This window comes from Psammomys obesus, unplaced genomic scaffold (assembly GCF_907164565.1).
Source record: "Psammomys obesus unplaced genomic scaffold, mPsaObe1.curated_primary_1811, whole genome shotgun sequence".
NCBI lineage: Eukaryota > Metazoa > Chordata > Mammalia > Rodentia > Muridae > Psammomys > Psammomys obesus.
In genome coordinates this window covers 1934495-1948370 of record NW_026587032.1, presented here as the reverse complement: position 1 = coordinate 1948370, position 13876 = coordinate 1934495, and the positions used below count along the sequence as shown (strand labels likewise).

Genomic DNA, 13876 nt, shown 5'->3' with positions numbered 1-13876 from the left:
ACCATCATACTCACCTTCTGTTGACTCTTTTTTTTTTTTTTTTTAAATTGAGACACAGTCCTGATATGTAGTGCTGGCTGGCCTGGAACTTGTCAATGTAGACCAGATTGGCCTGGAACTCACAAGAGATACTCCTGCCTCTGCCTTCTGAGTGCTGGGATTGAAGGCAGGCACAGTCACTTCTGCCTTAGATTTTAAACAAATCTAAGATTCTTTTGTCCAGGGTAAGAGTGAAAACTGACTACCTGACCACTCCAAGGTAAGGGTAAGTGGAAGGTTTCTATTATAGACATGAAGGAGAGTGCAGCCAGAGGCATCTGGAAGAGTTCGGAGCAGAGACAGACAGCAGTAGACTGAGCAGGCACCCAGGGAGGCAGAGGCAGGCAGATCTCCGTGAGTTCGAGGCCAGCCTAGTCTACAAAGTGGTTCCAGGACAGCCAAGGCTACACAGAGAAAAACAAACAAACAAACAAACAAACAAACAAACAAACACAAAAACGACAAAAAGAAAAGAAAGTAGTATCCCACGACCATCTGTCATTCCAGATCTGTCATTCCAGATCTCCAGGAGATCTGATTCCTTTCTCTGATCTGACCTCCAAAGGCACCACCAAACACACGCGTGGCACAAAGCATACATGCAGGCAAACATATACAAATAAAACGTGGATAAATCTCCTTTAAAAAAAATTAAGATGCTCTCATCCAGGACCTTTACTTACTCTCTTCCATTTTATGGCGCTTTTTTTTTTTTTTTTTCTGGAAGAAACTGAAACCATTTTTGAAATGGTTTCATAAATAGATTCCTTATTCCTCTCCAGGCAGCCTTTTATCTTCAGGAACTGGCCTCACGATGGGGAACAGCCACACCTCTGGACTTGAACCTCTGAGGCAAAGAGGCAGGGAGCCAGGGAGGAGAGGCAGTAGAAAGGGAAGATGGAGGGAAAGAAGAGAAAGAAGACAGCAGGACTTGGGGGGCTGGGGAGAAAGAAGATATCTCAATCCATCCCTCTCCCGCGGAGGCAAAGCTAATTCTCTTGGTGGGAATTGCAGAGTGATTAAACACCGAAGATAACGGGCAGCCCCCCCCCCCCCCAAACGTGACAGTAAGGATGGGGATCTCGAGAGGATCTCTTCCCAGTAAGTGTCCTCTCTTTCTCACCCCACCATTCAACTCTTCTGGGCACAGCGCATTTGCCCTAACCTTCCCCGGAGCCTCTGCCATCTGCCATCGGCGCCTCCATCGGTCTCAGTGAGGACCCCCCAAGAGTTTTCCTCTAAGTCGCTGGCCCGAGGTACGTTCTGTAATGAGCCGAATGTTCCCGACAGCTTGGGGTGCCGAGGAACACAGCTCCCCCATTCCATTTCCAATTTACAGTAAGAAAGTAAAAAGTACACCAATTAAATTCTTAGGAGGAGGAGGAGGAGCGGCGTGGGCGGGCGGGATGAGCGGGAGGCCGCGGCGATGCCTGTTGCCCAGCAACAACAGCCCAAGCCAAACATCCCGCAAGGCCCAGCGCGCCGCCTCCGGCAACCGAGGGCGTGTGCGACACCCAGCATCCGCTCAAGCTGCGGAGGCGGCGGACAGATATAATCCCGGATGGATGCTCTAGGTCCACATCCCCGGCCTCGCTCCCGGGCACGTATCGTTCAGTCAGACAATTTTCCAACGTAAGGCCTGGTAGCAGGAAGAAGCAAGCCAGCGTTTTCCTTCTCAGCTCGCCAGAATTTTCTCTCCTGCAGGGGCCAAAAGCTCCAGCTTTCATGCTCCAAAGGGACCTTGCCCGTCAGGGCCAGGCCAAATCTCGGTGGTTACCTTGGAAATGTGTGGGAGCCCGCGGGGCTGCGGGTGGCCCCCAGCGTGGGTGGAGGCGTCCATGGTATGGGAACAGTGCCCTCTGCTGGTGGTACGTCGTAGGGTCAACCCGTTAGGTTTCCGGGGCCCTCAAAATCTTGAGGTTCGGGGTGCCGGTAGAGAACCTCTGAACTCCTGAGTGTCCTCAGAAGAAACCACTGAGTGGACAGGAGAAAAACTGAGGCCGGAGGGAGACAAGAGCAGGCGAGGACTAGAACCAGCGCAGGAACTGCGGCCTTACTTTGGGGGCTCTCGAAAACAGGCAGGGGTAAACCCAGTGTAGAACCAAGGAGTATTTTAGCCGGAATACGCAGGTGTCCTCATCCCCACCCCTGAGCTGGAAGTGCTTTGAAAGACACCCTTTCAGCTGGCTTAGTGAACAATTTCTAAGAATAACAGTTTCCAAGAATATCGTGATGGAAGTACGCAATGGGGACGCAGAAGGCTCCCCCAGGGACTTTGGTGCCCAGGCCCCCTGCCCACAGGGTTCAAAGCGACAAAGGCAAAGCGTAAGGTTAGGTCCCGCAACGGCCCCAGCAGGAGCCCCATACGTTTTTTTTATAAAAGGACACTGTGAGCATTGTTCTGTGCTCAATAGCCCGACTGTTGCAAATAACGCTTTTAGTATGAATACGACCATTTAAAGTCCCCGACCAGTTGCACTTAGGGACAATGCACATCAGAAAACAAGCCCGGGAGCAAGGATTTCTCACTTTGGGGGTCAGTTGGTTTTGGTTGTGCGTGCACGCGCCTTTTAACGCGCCCAGCTTCCAAAAATACCCTGAGCTTTTGCAAGAAAATATTCTTCTCCCTGGTGTTTGAGGCTCCGATACTGAGGCCGGTCTCACGTTCATCTGCGAAGCCGGCTGTCTGTAACCGAGGCTGCTACACAAACGGAGAGGGGTGACGGTCTTGGACCGTCACAGGCCACCCCAAGGTTAGACATTCTGAATACAGTACAAGCTCTAGCTGCCTTTCTGGGCCTTCAGGCCTCACGCCCCACTAATTCTGGGTACCCTAGCCGGCCTCTTCAGCTCCCACCCTCTGCTCCCTTCTTGTCCGGCTGATCCAGAACTGGTATCAGACCAACAGCTGGATAGAACCCCAGTTATCAGACTTGCACAGTAAACTCTTCTTGTCGGCTGAGCCTTCTTGCCGGCCCAAATCTTCTGAGGTGCTGATGCAGTGACCAGGGCAGTCAGCGATTGCTGGTGGCAGTGGAGCCCCTGCTGTTTCTAGATGGTTCTCCAGCCTCCCCAGACATTGTTTGGCTAGACTGATGCTCTGCCAAGTCCCTCCTCCACTCTGGGCAGCCGGGACTGCGGCTGGAATCTGTCAGAGACCCCCTCCCCCCTTTCCCTGCCGTGTGTGCTCTTCAATCTCAACTCCTCTGCCTCCCGGCAGCTCTGACAGAGGGGCTTGCCATCACAAGGGGCGTGTGCGGGGGTGGAAGGGGGAGGTTGTGCTCTGTTTTTGTTGACCCTGTACCAGGGGTTGAACCTAGGGTCTCACACGTGTCAAGCGAGCACCCGACGACTCAGCTGTGTCTGCGGCCCTTTTATTTTTCTATTTACTCATTTGGGGGTGTTTTGCGTGCGTGTTTGCGTGTGCACCATCTGCGTGCAGACCCTAGAGCAGCAGATCCCCCCCCCCCCCTGCCCACCACCGGCGTTAAGGTGGGTGAAGCCATACAACACGGAAGCCGGAGGTGGAGCCCAGAGCCTGCTGGTGGTCTTAGCCGCTGAGCCTCTGCAGACCTCTTGTTACATTTTATTTTGACGCAGTGGTTCCTAAGTTGCCCAGGCTGGCCTTGAGCTTCCCCTGTAGCCCAGACAGGTTCTGAACCTGAAATCTTCCTGCCTCAGCCTCCCATAGAGCTGGGATCGCAGCTACACCAACGGGCCAGGCTTTGAATACTGCCGGTTTTTTGTTTTTTTTTTTAAGAACCATAAATTCATTCCCAAGTCATTAAAAACTTTAATAAGGCCACAGGAGACCATTGTGGGAGGATGTGTTCCTGGGAAGGCGCCGTCTGAGTCCTCCCTCAAGGGAAAGCTCTCTGGAAAGCACAGCCCCGGCTGTGGGTGGGGCTGCGCCCTGCTCCCCAACCCCAGCACCTGTAACTAAACATGGGTAGCAGGAAACGGTGGTTTGCCCAGAGGACGAATTCCTGGGGCCCAGGGCAGCCTGGGGAAAGGGGGGTGGTGGCTGAGGTCGTTCCAGATAGTGTCCAGTTGTTCCTGCAGGAACCGGACTCGGTCGTCCAGGCTGCGTTGCTGGGACAGGATCCTGGCCTTGGCGGCCAGCAGCACACAATAGGAGTGCAGATGCTCCGCGGGCAGCTCCCGTTCCAGCACCTGACGCAGGGCTTGCTCCCTCCGAGCCACGTGCTCCTTCAGCTCCTTAGCGTCCTCTTGCTGTCGCTGCAGAAGCCGGAGTCGCTGCAGCAGCGAGGCCTGGAACCACCGGGAGAGGGCGCGGTGAGCACCGCGGCTCCGGGAATGACAGCAGGCCCCTCCAAACCCGGCTCTTGCCCCAGCCTCAACCTCTTTTACCCTCTCATCAGGGTCGCTGTCTGGGCCGGCCCTGGCCAAGGCGAGATGCACACGGGCCAGGCGGCTGCCCAGCAGCAGCAGCAGACCAAGCACGCGCTCCAGATCAGTCATGAACCGGCGGAAGCGTTCCAGCTCCCGGGGTGTGCAGGCCTGGCTCACCGCTGCCTCCAGAGCTTCGCTGCGTCCGGTCCAGTCTGCGGCCGTGCCCCGCAGCCGCTCCTGCTCTGCATGAAGGTCCTGGAGCATCATGTGGAGGAGGCGGGCTAGATCCACCTGCCGGGAAGGCCTAGCTATTCAAGGACTGGGCCAAGGCTTTGAGTTCACCCCACCCCCTCCCCACCCACGACTCACTTTCTTGGCCTGGGTGCTGTTTTGTTCTGGGAACCCCTGCCCACTTGACCGGTCAGGCACGGGGTGGGGGCTAGAGTTCTCAGACCTGGATGCCTCCTGGGAAGTCGGCAGTTCCTGGCTGAGGCGGCATCCGCAGACCCTGAGGACAAAGCCAAAGTTCTATGAGTCTTCCTGTCCTAGACTGCAGACTACAACTCAGGAGTCTAGTGCCGGTCACTCACCCTGCCTCCGGTCCGCCAGCGTCCTTCTCTCCATCCTCCTCACAGGCTGGCCTCATCGCAGTCCAGGCCTCTGTGGCAGGAAAGAGCCCATCCAGCAGGCCCTGAGGTGGCTCTGGACCAGGCTGGGCGGCAAGAGTTTCACTCAGAGTGGGATCCAGTCTGGCCAGCTCCTGAACCAGCTCCTCGAAATGCAGACTAGGCCAAGTTGGCTTGGAACCAGGTTGGCCCCAGGCCAGGGAAGTGTGGTGAGGGGTTCCTGGAGCCTCAGAGCCTGCAGGTTGAAGGACATCGATGGAGACAGGCTCGGGACAGTTATCCGTAGCTGCGGAGGGGTCAGTGATGGGAGGCGCAGCGGCCTCAAATGGCGGGATGTCATCGTTTGTAGTCTCGGGAGGGCTACGGCTTGTAGGTCTGGAGATAACCACAGAACCGTTCACCCCTTGCCAATGGTTGTCTGCTCCTTCGACCCCTGGAACCTCATGGAGGGGTGTCTCTGCTGAGCCTGCACTCTGGCTGGCTTTTTTGCTTAAGCCATTTTCATACTGCTGGTCAGGGGTGTGAGGATCCCTGGAAGAGGAAGGATCACTGAGTCAGAAAGAGCTTTGGCACAGACAAGAGCTGGCTTTTCAGGGGCTCCCTGCCCCCATTCCCACCACCCAGGAGTTGAGAGAGTGTGTTCCCTGCCCTCTGGCATTTTCTAGATGTGTATGTGTGAGGAGTGTGTCTTCCCCATGCTTGGACGCAAGAGGGGATTCACCTGACTGAGAGCCCCTGGGGGGCGTGGGGATCCTGAGGGGATGGTGTCTCGGCTTCTTCCAGGAACACGTCATCGTCAGGGAGGGAGGGGCACGGAGTCGACACCCTGGTCTCAGAGACCCTCTGACCGCAGCCAGCTGGTCTGGTCTGGAGGGCCTCTCCAGGACACGCCACAGCAGCCTCCTTCTGAGTCAGGAACCTAGAGGCAGGGAGCCTACAGTGGCCAGGAAAGAGTGCCCCCCTCCCACACTGCACCAGGGAAACAGCAGAGCATGCAGTTTGTGAGAGAAGCCTCAGACTGAGGGAGGCAAACTGCCCCGTAATGATTAATCTGTCGTCAACTTGACCGGATTTGGAATTAGGAGACAGGTCTCTGACTGTGAGGGGGTTTCCAGAGAGGTGTCCATGAGGAGAGAAGACCCATACCCACGCTGAATGTGGGCAGTGCCATCCCATGGACTGGGGTTCTAGGACTGAACAGAAAGTGAGACGAGAGAGAGAGAGAGAGAGAGAGAGAGAGAGAGAGAGAGACTGAGGGAGCTGAGCATCATCAGGATTCTGTTTCCTAACTACCGATGCAGAGTGACCAAAAGCCTCATGCTCCCTGAATCTATGCCTTTCCCTGCCAGAATAGACTGGACCCTCTTCAACCTCGAGCCAGAATAACTATTTCTTCTCTAAGTGCCCTGTGTTAGGAATCTGGTCACAACAGTCGGAAAAGTAAGGACAGGACCGGTGATTCTTTTTTGAAAGCAAGACCCGTGAAAGCTGACTCCAGACAACTTTGTCCGCAGAGTGTCCCACGTCTCTCACCTGAAAAGCTTGCTCTTAAGCCACGGTCTGGGGGTTTCTGCTCTCTGGGGAACAGCCTAGAACACAGGGACAGCGGCCTGAAACCCAGCAGGCTCCCACCAGGCGCCCTCCCCCACCAGCCCGGAGTCCTTTCTCTCCCATACCTGGACAGCGGCCACAGTCCTTTCTGAACCTGCGCGGGGAGCCATGACCTCTCCGGAAACGCTCTGACTCCGACCCGCAGGCCTACAGGTATTGCCAAGATCCACGGACCCGGAACTCAGCTCCACCGAGCTCAGGGACTGAGTCTCCTGAAGCCCTTTGGATTTGGAGAGTGCCTCACGCTGCAACTCCTGCGTGGAGCAAGCCTCTCTCAGGCCCTCGGCCGTCGGCCCACCGCCCCAACCCACGCGATGCAGTTTGCCCGGCTCCGAGAAGCAGCACAGCCTCTGCTGGCTGGCGAGACGGCCCCGGCCGACCGCTCCGGGCGCCGGGGCAGCGGTGCGCGCGGGCTCCGCTTCGGGCGCCTCTTGGCTGCCGGAGGCGGAGCGCGCGTGCGCCGAGGGCGGCCGCGCGGGGAGCGCGGGGCGCAGGCGGCCGGGCAGGCTCATGCGCAGCTCCTTCCGCTGGAAGGACGTCTCCCGCAGCACGCGCCGCTGCGCGCCCTGCAGCCGCTGGCGGTAGGCGTCCCGGGAGGCGGGCGGGCTGGGCGGCTCGGCGGGGCGGGCGGCAGCCTCGGCCTCGGCGGCCAGGGCGTACAGCAGCGGGGTGTCTTGTCTGCTCAGTGGCGGCCTGGGGCTTCCCTGGGCCTTCTCGGGAGGCCTCGGGACGCCGTGCCCAGCGCCTGTCGCCCCGGGCCGCTGGGTCGTTGGGAGGACAGCATCCTGCGGGGTTGGGGATCGGCCGCCCCAAACCACTCGCACGTAGTCCCAGTCGAGGTACGGGAGGGGATCGCTGCCCGGGGATGGCGTGCGCGTCTCGGGACCGGCCGACGCAGCGGAGAAGGAGCTGTAGGCCGAGTCGGCGCGCGTGGACAGCCGTCGCAAGTCCAGGCTTCCAGGGGCTGACGCGGGGGAGGCGCGGTCGCTCCCAGTACCCAGGGCCTCCATGGCTATTCAGTTGGGAACTTGTGGGCCTGGTGGGGGCCGAGAAAAGAAGAAAATGACACAGGGGCTGGTTGGTGAAGAGTTGGGCTAGAACAACCTGCTGGCTCCTTCACCACGGAGAACAGGGGCTTACGGGTCCCCCCTCTGGTCACACAGTCCCTAGCTCTGGCATCTTCCTCCTACCCCTCAGGATAGTAGCGAAACTTTTGAGGTCGAGATGGCATGGACAGTGGGACAAGAACACAAGTCTGGACGTTGGGAACCTCATTATTGACGAAACTGGCCCGTTCCCATTACTCAGCCTCACCTCTGCCCTGGCACCTCCCGCCGTGCTGCGAACAGGCGCATGCTCAAACCCCAGTTCCACCCAGGCTGCTTCCTGACCGTTCTGTTGGCTTCTCTGTGTGATCTTGCCCCGATAAACAAGGATCAAGAATGTTCTGAGATCACAGAGGAGCCCAAAGAAGGGGGGTGGGGGTGGGTAAAAGGCAAGGCAGGAGCAGAGGCAGCTTCAGGAACCCTGTCCACCCCCGACCCCATGGCCTTTATGGTCCAGGTGCAGCATATAAAGACTCATCTTAGTCCTCATCTCCTTGCGTGCTTTTTACAGATGAGAACCCTGAGGTTCTGAGGAGGAAGCAGTCGGCCCAGAGGCACATACAGAGCCCTGGCTGGAATCTAGGCATGCCTCCAAGCTCACTGCAGCCAAGATCAATTTTCCAGAGGCAAACCCTGCCCCTCTTTCCCCAATAAACCCCAAATTCCAACCAAGTCACCCGAAGTACCGAAGTACCATAGATTCCAGAATAATGCACTTGGAGGTCTTGGGGTTCTTTAGGATTTCCACAGTGTCACTCATTCTTGCTCCTCCCAGTCCCACTCCTGAGCTTCCTGAGGACAGGCCCTGCCCTTATTTGCCACCCAGTACCTGGCATCAGCCCTGGCATGTAGTCGATGTTAAATAAATAGTTGCTGAGCGTCAAGGGAAGGGTCAGAGGTGTGGGGAGTGGATGGAAGAGTGGCCTTGCTAGAAAAGAAAAGGCTTCGTGGTGGCACAAGCTTTTAATCCCAGCACTTGGGAAACAGATGCAGTTGGATCTCTATGAGTTCGAGGCCACCCTGGTCTACAAAGTGAGTTCCAGGACAGCCAGAGCTACACAGAGAAACCCTGTCTCAGAAAAACAAAACAATGAAAGGCTTCTTTTCCCCTTGCATCAGTCTTTTCTGGAGAAAGAAACAGAACAGGCGAGGAGGCCCTGGCCACGGTGGGTATAACCAGGTTTACTCATGCATTATCAGGAAGAAACAGAGCCTGCGAGCAAGCAGGACTGGCTGGAAACTGATCCCTCCCCAATGCCAGGAGGCAGAGCCAGGGGAAGGCCTCTGTGGCTGTGCTGGGACTGGCTAGGAGGTGTTTTGAGGCGGGGATCTGTGACTCCCAACGAACTCTGGTGAAAGTTTGTCTTCTTTGAGCTGCTGGGTAAGGGTGGGGTACAGAGATTAGGGGGGTATACACCTGGGATGTGGTCCAAAAGCAGGCCCCTTGGAGCTTCCCAGAAGCTTTGGAATCCAGGGTCATCCTGAATTCCTCTCTAGATGCAGGATATTATACATTGCTGGGAACAAGTCCAGGAGCAGAAAGCCTTCCTAAAATGGAGAGGCAAGCAAGCCTCTAGGTCCTAGACGTAGGACCAGGCATCTTGATGCTGAGAGACTCTTCATGCACAGCCAGATTAGTCTTTACGCTCAGGTTTGGGGATCTTTTTGCGAAGTCTTTCCACTCTCCAGACCCCAGGAAGGCAAGATGCTGCCGAGTGACAGCCCCTAAGAGAATACTCAGGTCTTCTAAACCGTCTACCCTGGCTGCTCAGGCACCAGCTCTCCCTCTTCCTAATTTTTCTTTTCTTTAAAAAGTGTTTTTTTTTTTTTTTGGCCAAGCAGTGGTAGCACACACCTTTACTCCTAGCACTCGGAGTCAGAGGCAGGCAGATCTCTGAGTCTGAGAGCCTGGTGGCACAGAGAAAGTTCCAGGACAGCCAGGGCTATACAGAGAAACCCTGTCTTGAAATACCAATAAAATAAAATAAATAAAAAGTTGTGTGTGTGGTATTTGCTGGGGTCTGTGGAAGCCAGAGGTTGATGTCTAGTCTCTTTTCACCCTCTTTTTTTTTTTTTTCCTTTTTTTTAATACGGGGGTCTTTCAATTACGTAGCCTTGATTGTGTCTGCCTCCTGGGTGCTGGGATGAAAGGCAAGTACCACCTCTGCCCCGCTGAGACAGGCTTTGTTCCTGTCTGCACTTCCCCCTCCACACCCAGCAGCAGTACCCTGCTCTTTACTTGGGTGTTGGGGATTCAAAGTCAGGTCCACGAGCTTGTACCTTACTTGCTAAACTTAAGTACCTTACCAAGCCATCTTCCCAACTGCCCTCTTCCTGATGTTTGTAAGCCCGGATCTTCCTTAATCTTTCTAAGCATATACTACCCATGCCTGGGCCATGTTGGCCTGCCAAAAGGCAGCAGGTATGAAATATAAAGATAGTTCCTCAAAGGGGGCTTTGATGGTGGAGAGATGGCTCAGTGGGAAAAATGGCTGCCGAGCCTGACAACTTGAGTTCCATCCTGAGGATTCAAGTTCAAGGAGGCCAGCCAAAGCCTGTGTCAAAAACCAGACAAACAAGCAAACAAACAAGAGGAATTGCCGATTTTTCAGAGGACCCAAATTTGGCTCCCTGGCATCCACGTGGCAGCCAAGAATCATCTGTAAGCTGAGCTCCAGGGGATCCCGTGCTCTCTTCTGGCCTCCACAGGCACCAGACATGCATTCGGTACACACACGTGGGCAAAACACTCATACACATTAAAAAACAAAAATACAAACATAAAAAATACATCTTAAAAACAAAAGGAACAAAAACAGCTTAAGGGACAGAAAGGTGGCTCACTGGGCAAAGCTGTTCACTGTGCAGGCCTGGCAATTTGAGTCTGATCTCCAGAATCCCTATGGAAAGTCAGATTCAGGGGCTGGAGAGATGGCTCAGCAATCAAGAGCGCCTACCGCTCTCACAACGGACTTAGGTTTGGTTCCCAGCACCACAGGGCCCACAACCAACTGTAACTCAAGTTCCAAATGATCCCACACCCTTCCCAAGGTACTCGCTTTTGTCAGATGTGGGTGGTGCCTATCAACAGCCTGAGCACAGTGACCGTGAGGTGGGAAGCAGAACCAAGAGAATCAGCTGGGAGCTTTGAAGGCCAGCTACCCGCAGATATGCTAGGCAGCGGCAGAAACAACCTGGCCCCACCTAGGGGGACGGTGACAACGGGACTCCTAAAATCTCCCCTGATTTCCGCAAATACACCGGAACACTCCAGCGTGCCCCCTACCACGCACGCTCAATAAGGTGATTAACGAAAGCACCAACGTCTAATGAGCCATTAAATGTGTACACATTTGTTTTCTTATTGCCCCCAACGTGTCTCCAGGACTCTGTTGCATGGGTGGTCCCGGCAGGTTTCTGTCCTTGCAGAGCTCTGATACTTGGGCCCTTTGTAGGACCTGCCGTGCCTCTGGGCCTACGAGCCTCAGCGCAAACAAGGGATTTTCACACTTGTCCTCAGAGCAGGGGTTGCAGCAGCATCGGGTCTGCTTAGAAAATCAGACTGCGGTCCTGGGGGTGGAGGAAGGTGCTTGTCAGCTGAACAGAGGGGTACAGGAGCTGTGCTCAGGGTTCAGGGCCAGGGTGGAGGATGGAACCGTGCAGTACCCATTCAGTCTGGGGCCCCGGGGCTTTTCTGTGGCCATGGCAAGTTTAGCCGTGTTTGGATTGTGCTCTGCTGCTCTAGAGTGAAGGTGGACCCAGGTGAGCAACCAGACCCAGGACTTCAGTCCAGGCTTGTTGGGGGCGAGGGTGGGGAGAGGAGTCGATGAAGATAGTCTTCAGTGGGCCAAACCGCACCAAGACATCGCATGCAAGCCCAGGGCCACGTGACAGGAGAGGCCCAGGAGAAAAGGCAACCTCAAAGCTAAGCTGGGATGAAACTGTCCTTTCAAGGGCCACCTCCCATCTGTCTTCCTGTGAGGACCTGTGCAGGCCACTCCTTGCCTCTTGGCCTTCCCTCAGTACTGTGGAGGCCTGTAACTGCACTTCCCCACCCCCACGCTCCTGGAGTCAGAGACCCAGCGTTGAAGACCAGATCTTAAATCCTAGCATCCCAGACTAGACCTTTCTGTCAAACTCACTAGTTCTCTGTGTCCTGTTCTCCAAGGCCGTGGGTGACATTGCACCCCTGTGCGACATCTGTTCTGCGACATAGCGGCCAGTTGTACGGTCTCTATAGCCCTGCTGAGATCCCGCTTCCAGGACGTGTACAAAAATCACACCCGGATACAGCCAGTCACTGCCGTGGACAGAGCGCCTACCCGGCGCTTCAAATTCTAGGCGAACCAGGGCTCAAAGAAAGCTGGAGGGAAGCCGCGAGGACCGCATGGGGCACCAGAATCCCGTGGAGAGACGAGAAAGGCGACGCTTGGGGGACACTAGGAGAGCCGGTGGCCTCTAACCAGCCTGTTTTTTAGGCCTTCCCTGTGGAGTTCATGATCCGGGAAGATAGGGGATTGGGAGGGACCGGGATTCTCCAGCAGCCGAAGCTTAAGAACAGAGAGGGTCGCGAGGCGGACGCCTCTGCGTGCTCCGAGTCCCTGCAACAGCCAGGACAGCTAGACAGCTCTGTGCCCTGCCAGGCCCGGCCGAGAGTGAAGGTGCGCAGGGGCTAGTAAAGGCACTAGCGCAGCCGGTCTGGACTCCAGGTCGGGAGGTCCAGACAGGAGGACGGTCCGGCAGCTTCGCAGCCACGGCTGTCACCGCCCCGACCCTCCCGTCCGGGTCTCCCTCCTGGGAAGCGGATCCGTAGACCACGCGCTGCGCGTCCCCTCCCTCCCTTCCCGGCCCCGCCGCGTACCTGTGGCTCCAGCTCCAGACGCGCTGCAGGGCGCCCGCGGCCGCGCAGTGACATCCGAGCCGAGCCTCCGGCTCCAGCTTCCGACGCCACCTCCAGCCTCTCGTCGCCGCGGGAGAGGCGCCACCTCCGGCCGAGGGGGGCGGGAGCGGCGAGGGGCTCCGGGAGCCGCGCCCCTTCCTCGTGGGATTCTGCGCGTGGCCCTCGACCGGAGGCCCCGGGACCTCTCACCACAGCAGACAACCCGGGCCGGAGGGCGATCGCACTCCCTCCTAGCCGCGGGGCGGAGGTCAACCCCGCCCCGGAGCACCAAAGGCTCACCTTTCTTTTTTAAACCTTAAAAAAAAAAAAAAAAAAAAAATTACATTTATTTACTTACCTATTTGGTGTGCCTGTGCGCGCCCGCGGGGGGCGGGGGTGGTCCCATGTAGAGGTCAGAGAACAATTTACAGGAGTCAGTTCTCTCTTTCCACCCCTGTGGAGTTCTGGGATCCGATTGAGGCCATCTGGCCTGGTGACATCAAGCTTTATCTACTGGACCATCTCTCCTGGCCTGTTCTCTTCAACTGCGTGGAGCAAACAGTTGTGCCTGGAGCTCCTGCCTCTTCCTCTCCCTCTGAGTTGCTTTAGATGGTAATGGCTTCTTGGCCAAAAACTCTCTCCTCCGACCCACATTTCCTGCCGCCTCCTGGACTCCTTCTACCGGCTCTCCTCTTCCGTCTCGGTCGGCTTGCTTCCCATTTCTCCCTCTGCTAGACCCAGGCCAGTAAAAAGCCAGTTCACCTTTGTTACCCAGCGCAGTGGACACGGGGTGTGTGTGTGTGTGTGTGTGTGTGTGTGTGTGTGTGTGTGTGTAGGTGGATTCCTGGAGTTGGCTGGTCAGTTGGTCTACCCAAATTGATGATTTCAGATTCAGTGCGAGTCTTTGTATCAAAAACTAAGGTGCAGAAATGGTACAGGAAGATACCCAGTGTTGACCTTGACCTTTATACGCACACACACACACAGACACACACTGAAAGGGGGGTACACATGCATACACCACACAGAGAGAAAGTGAAGAGTCTGTGGGTTTGGCACTTGTCATCTATGCTGAAAAAATAAAGACCTTTTATAACAGGCACGGTGGTGTCCATCCACGACTCCAGCACTCAGGAGGTGAAGGCAGGAGAGCAGGAGTTCAAGGCCAGTCTCAGCTACAGAGTGACTCTGCGGTCAGGCTGGGCTGCGTGAAACCCTGGCTCAAAAAAAAAAAACAAACAAAGCCATGTCTGTCTATGCTT

General features: G+C 56.0%; 1 protein-coding gene across 3 annotated transcripts; it reads right to left on the bottom strand.

Annotated features, from left to right (window-relative positions):
- Nucleotides 1-3812: 3812 nt before the first annotated feature.
- On the bottom strand, nucleotides 3813-13326 carry Shroom1 (shroom family member 1). 3 transcript variants are annotated; one of them, XM_055602845.1, is made up of 9 exons: nucleotides 13044-13326; nucleotides 12597-12929; nucleotides 6695-7665; nucleotides 6552-6607; nucleotides 5740-5937; nucleotides 4983-5549; nucleotides 4762-4900; nucleotides 4411-4683; nucleotides 3813-4311 (listed from the first exon to the last, which is right to left on the bottom strand). In XM_055602845.1, exons 3-9 carry the CDS (start codon nucleotides 7637-7639, stop codon nucleotides 3979-3981), a joined length of 2511 nt encoding a protein of 836 aa, XP_055458820.1. In that variant the 5' UTR covers nucleotides 7640-7665; nucleotides 12597-12929; nucleotides 13044-13326; the 3' UTR covers nucleotides 3813-3978. The 3 variants fall into 3 exon arrangements, with proteins under 3 accessions (XP_055458820.1, XP_055458821.1, XP_055458822.1); XM_055602846.1 differs by having other exon boundaries at nucleotides 13267-13285; XM_055602847.1 differs by lacking the exon at nucleotides 12597-12929 and having other exon boundaries at nucleotides 12973-13326.
- Nucleotides 13327-13876: the final 550 nt, after the last annotated feature.

What these genes read in the sequence shown, in the direction of transcription:
- Shroom1 (XM_055602847.1), bottom strand. Translation starts at nt 7,639, where the DNA reads ATGGAGGCCCTGGGTACTGGGAGCGACCGCGCCTCCCCCGCGTCAGCC. An exon ending in GCTGGCGGACCGGAGGCAGG is followed by an intron (nt 4,901 to 4,982) that starts GTGAGTGACCGG and finishes CTTTGTCCTCAG; the next exon opens with GGTCTGCGGATGCCGCCTCA. An exon ending in ACAGCACCCAGGCCAAGAAA is followed by an intron (nt 4,684 to 4,761) that starts GTGAGTCGTGGG and finishes CCTTCCCGGCAG; the next exon opens with GTGGATCTAGCCCGCCTCCT.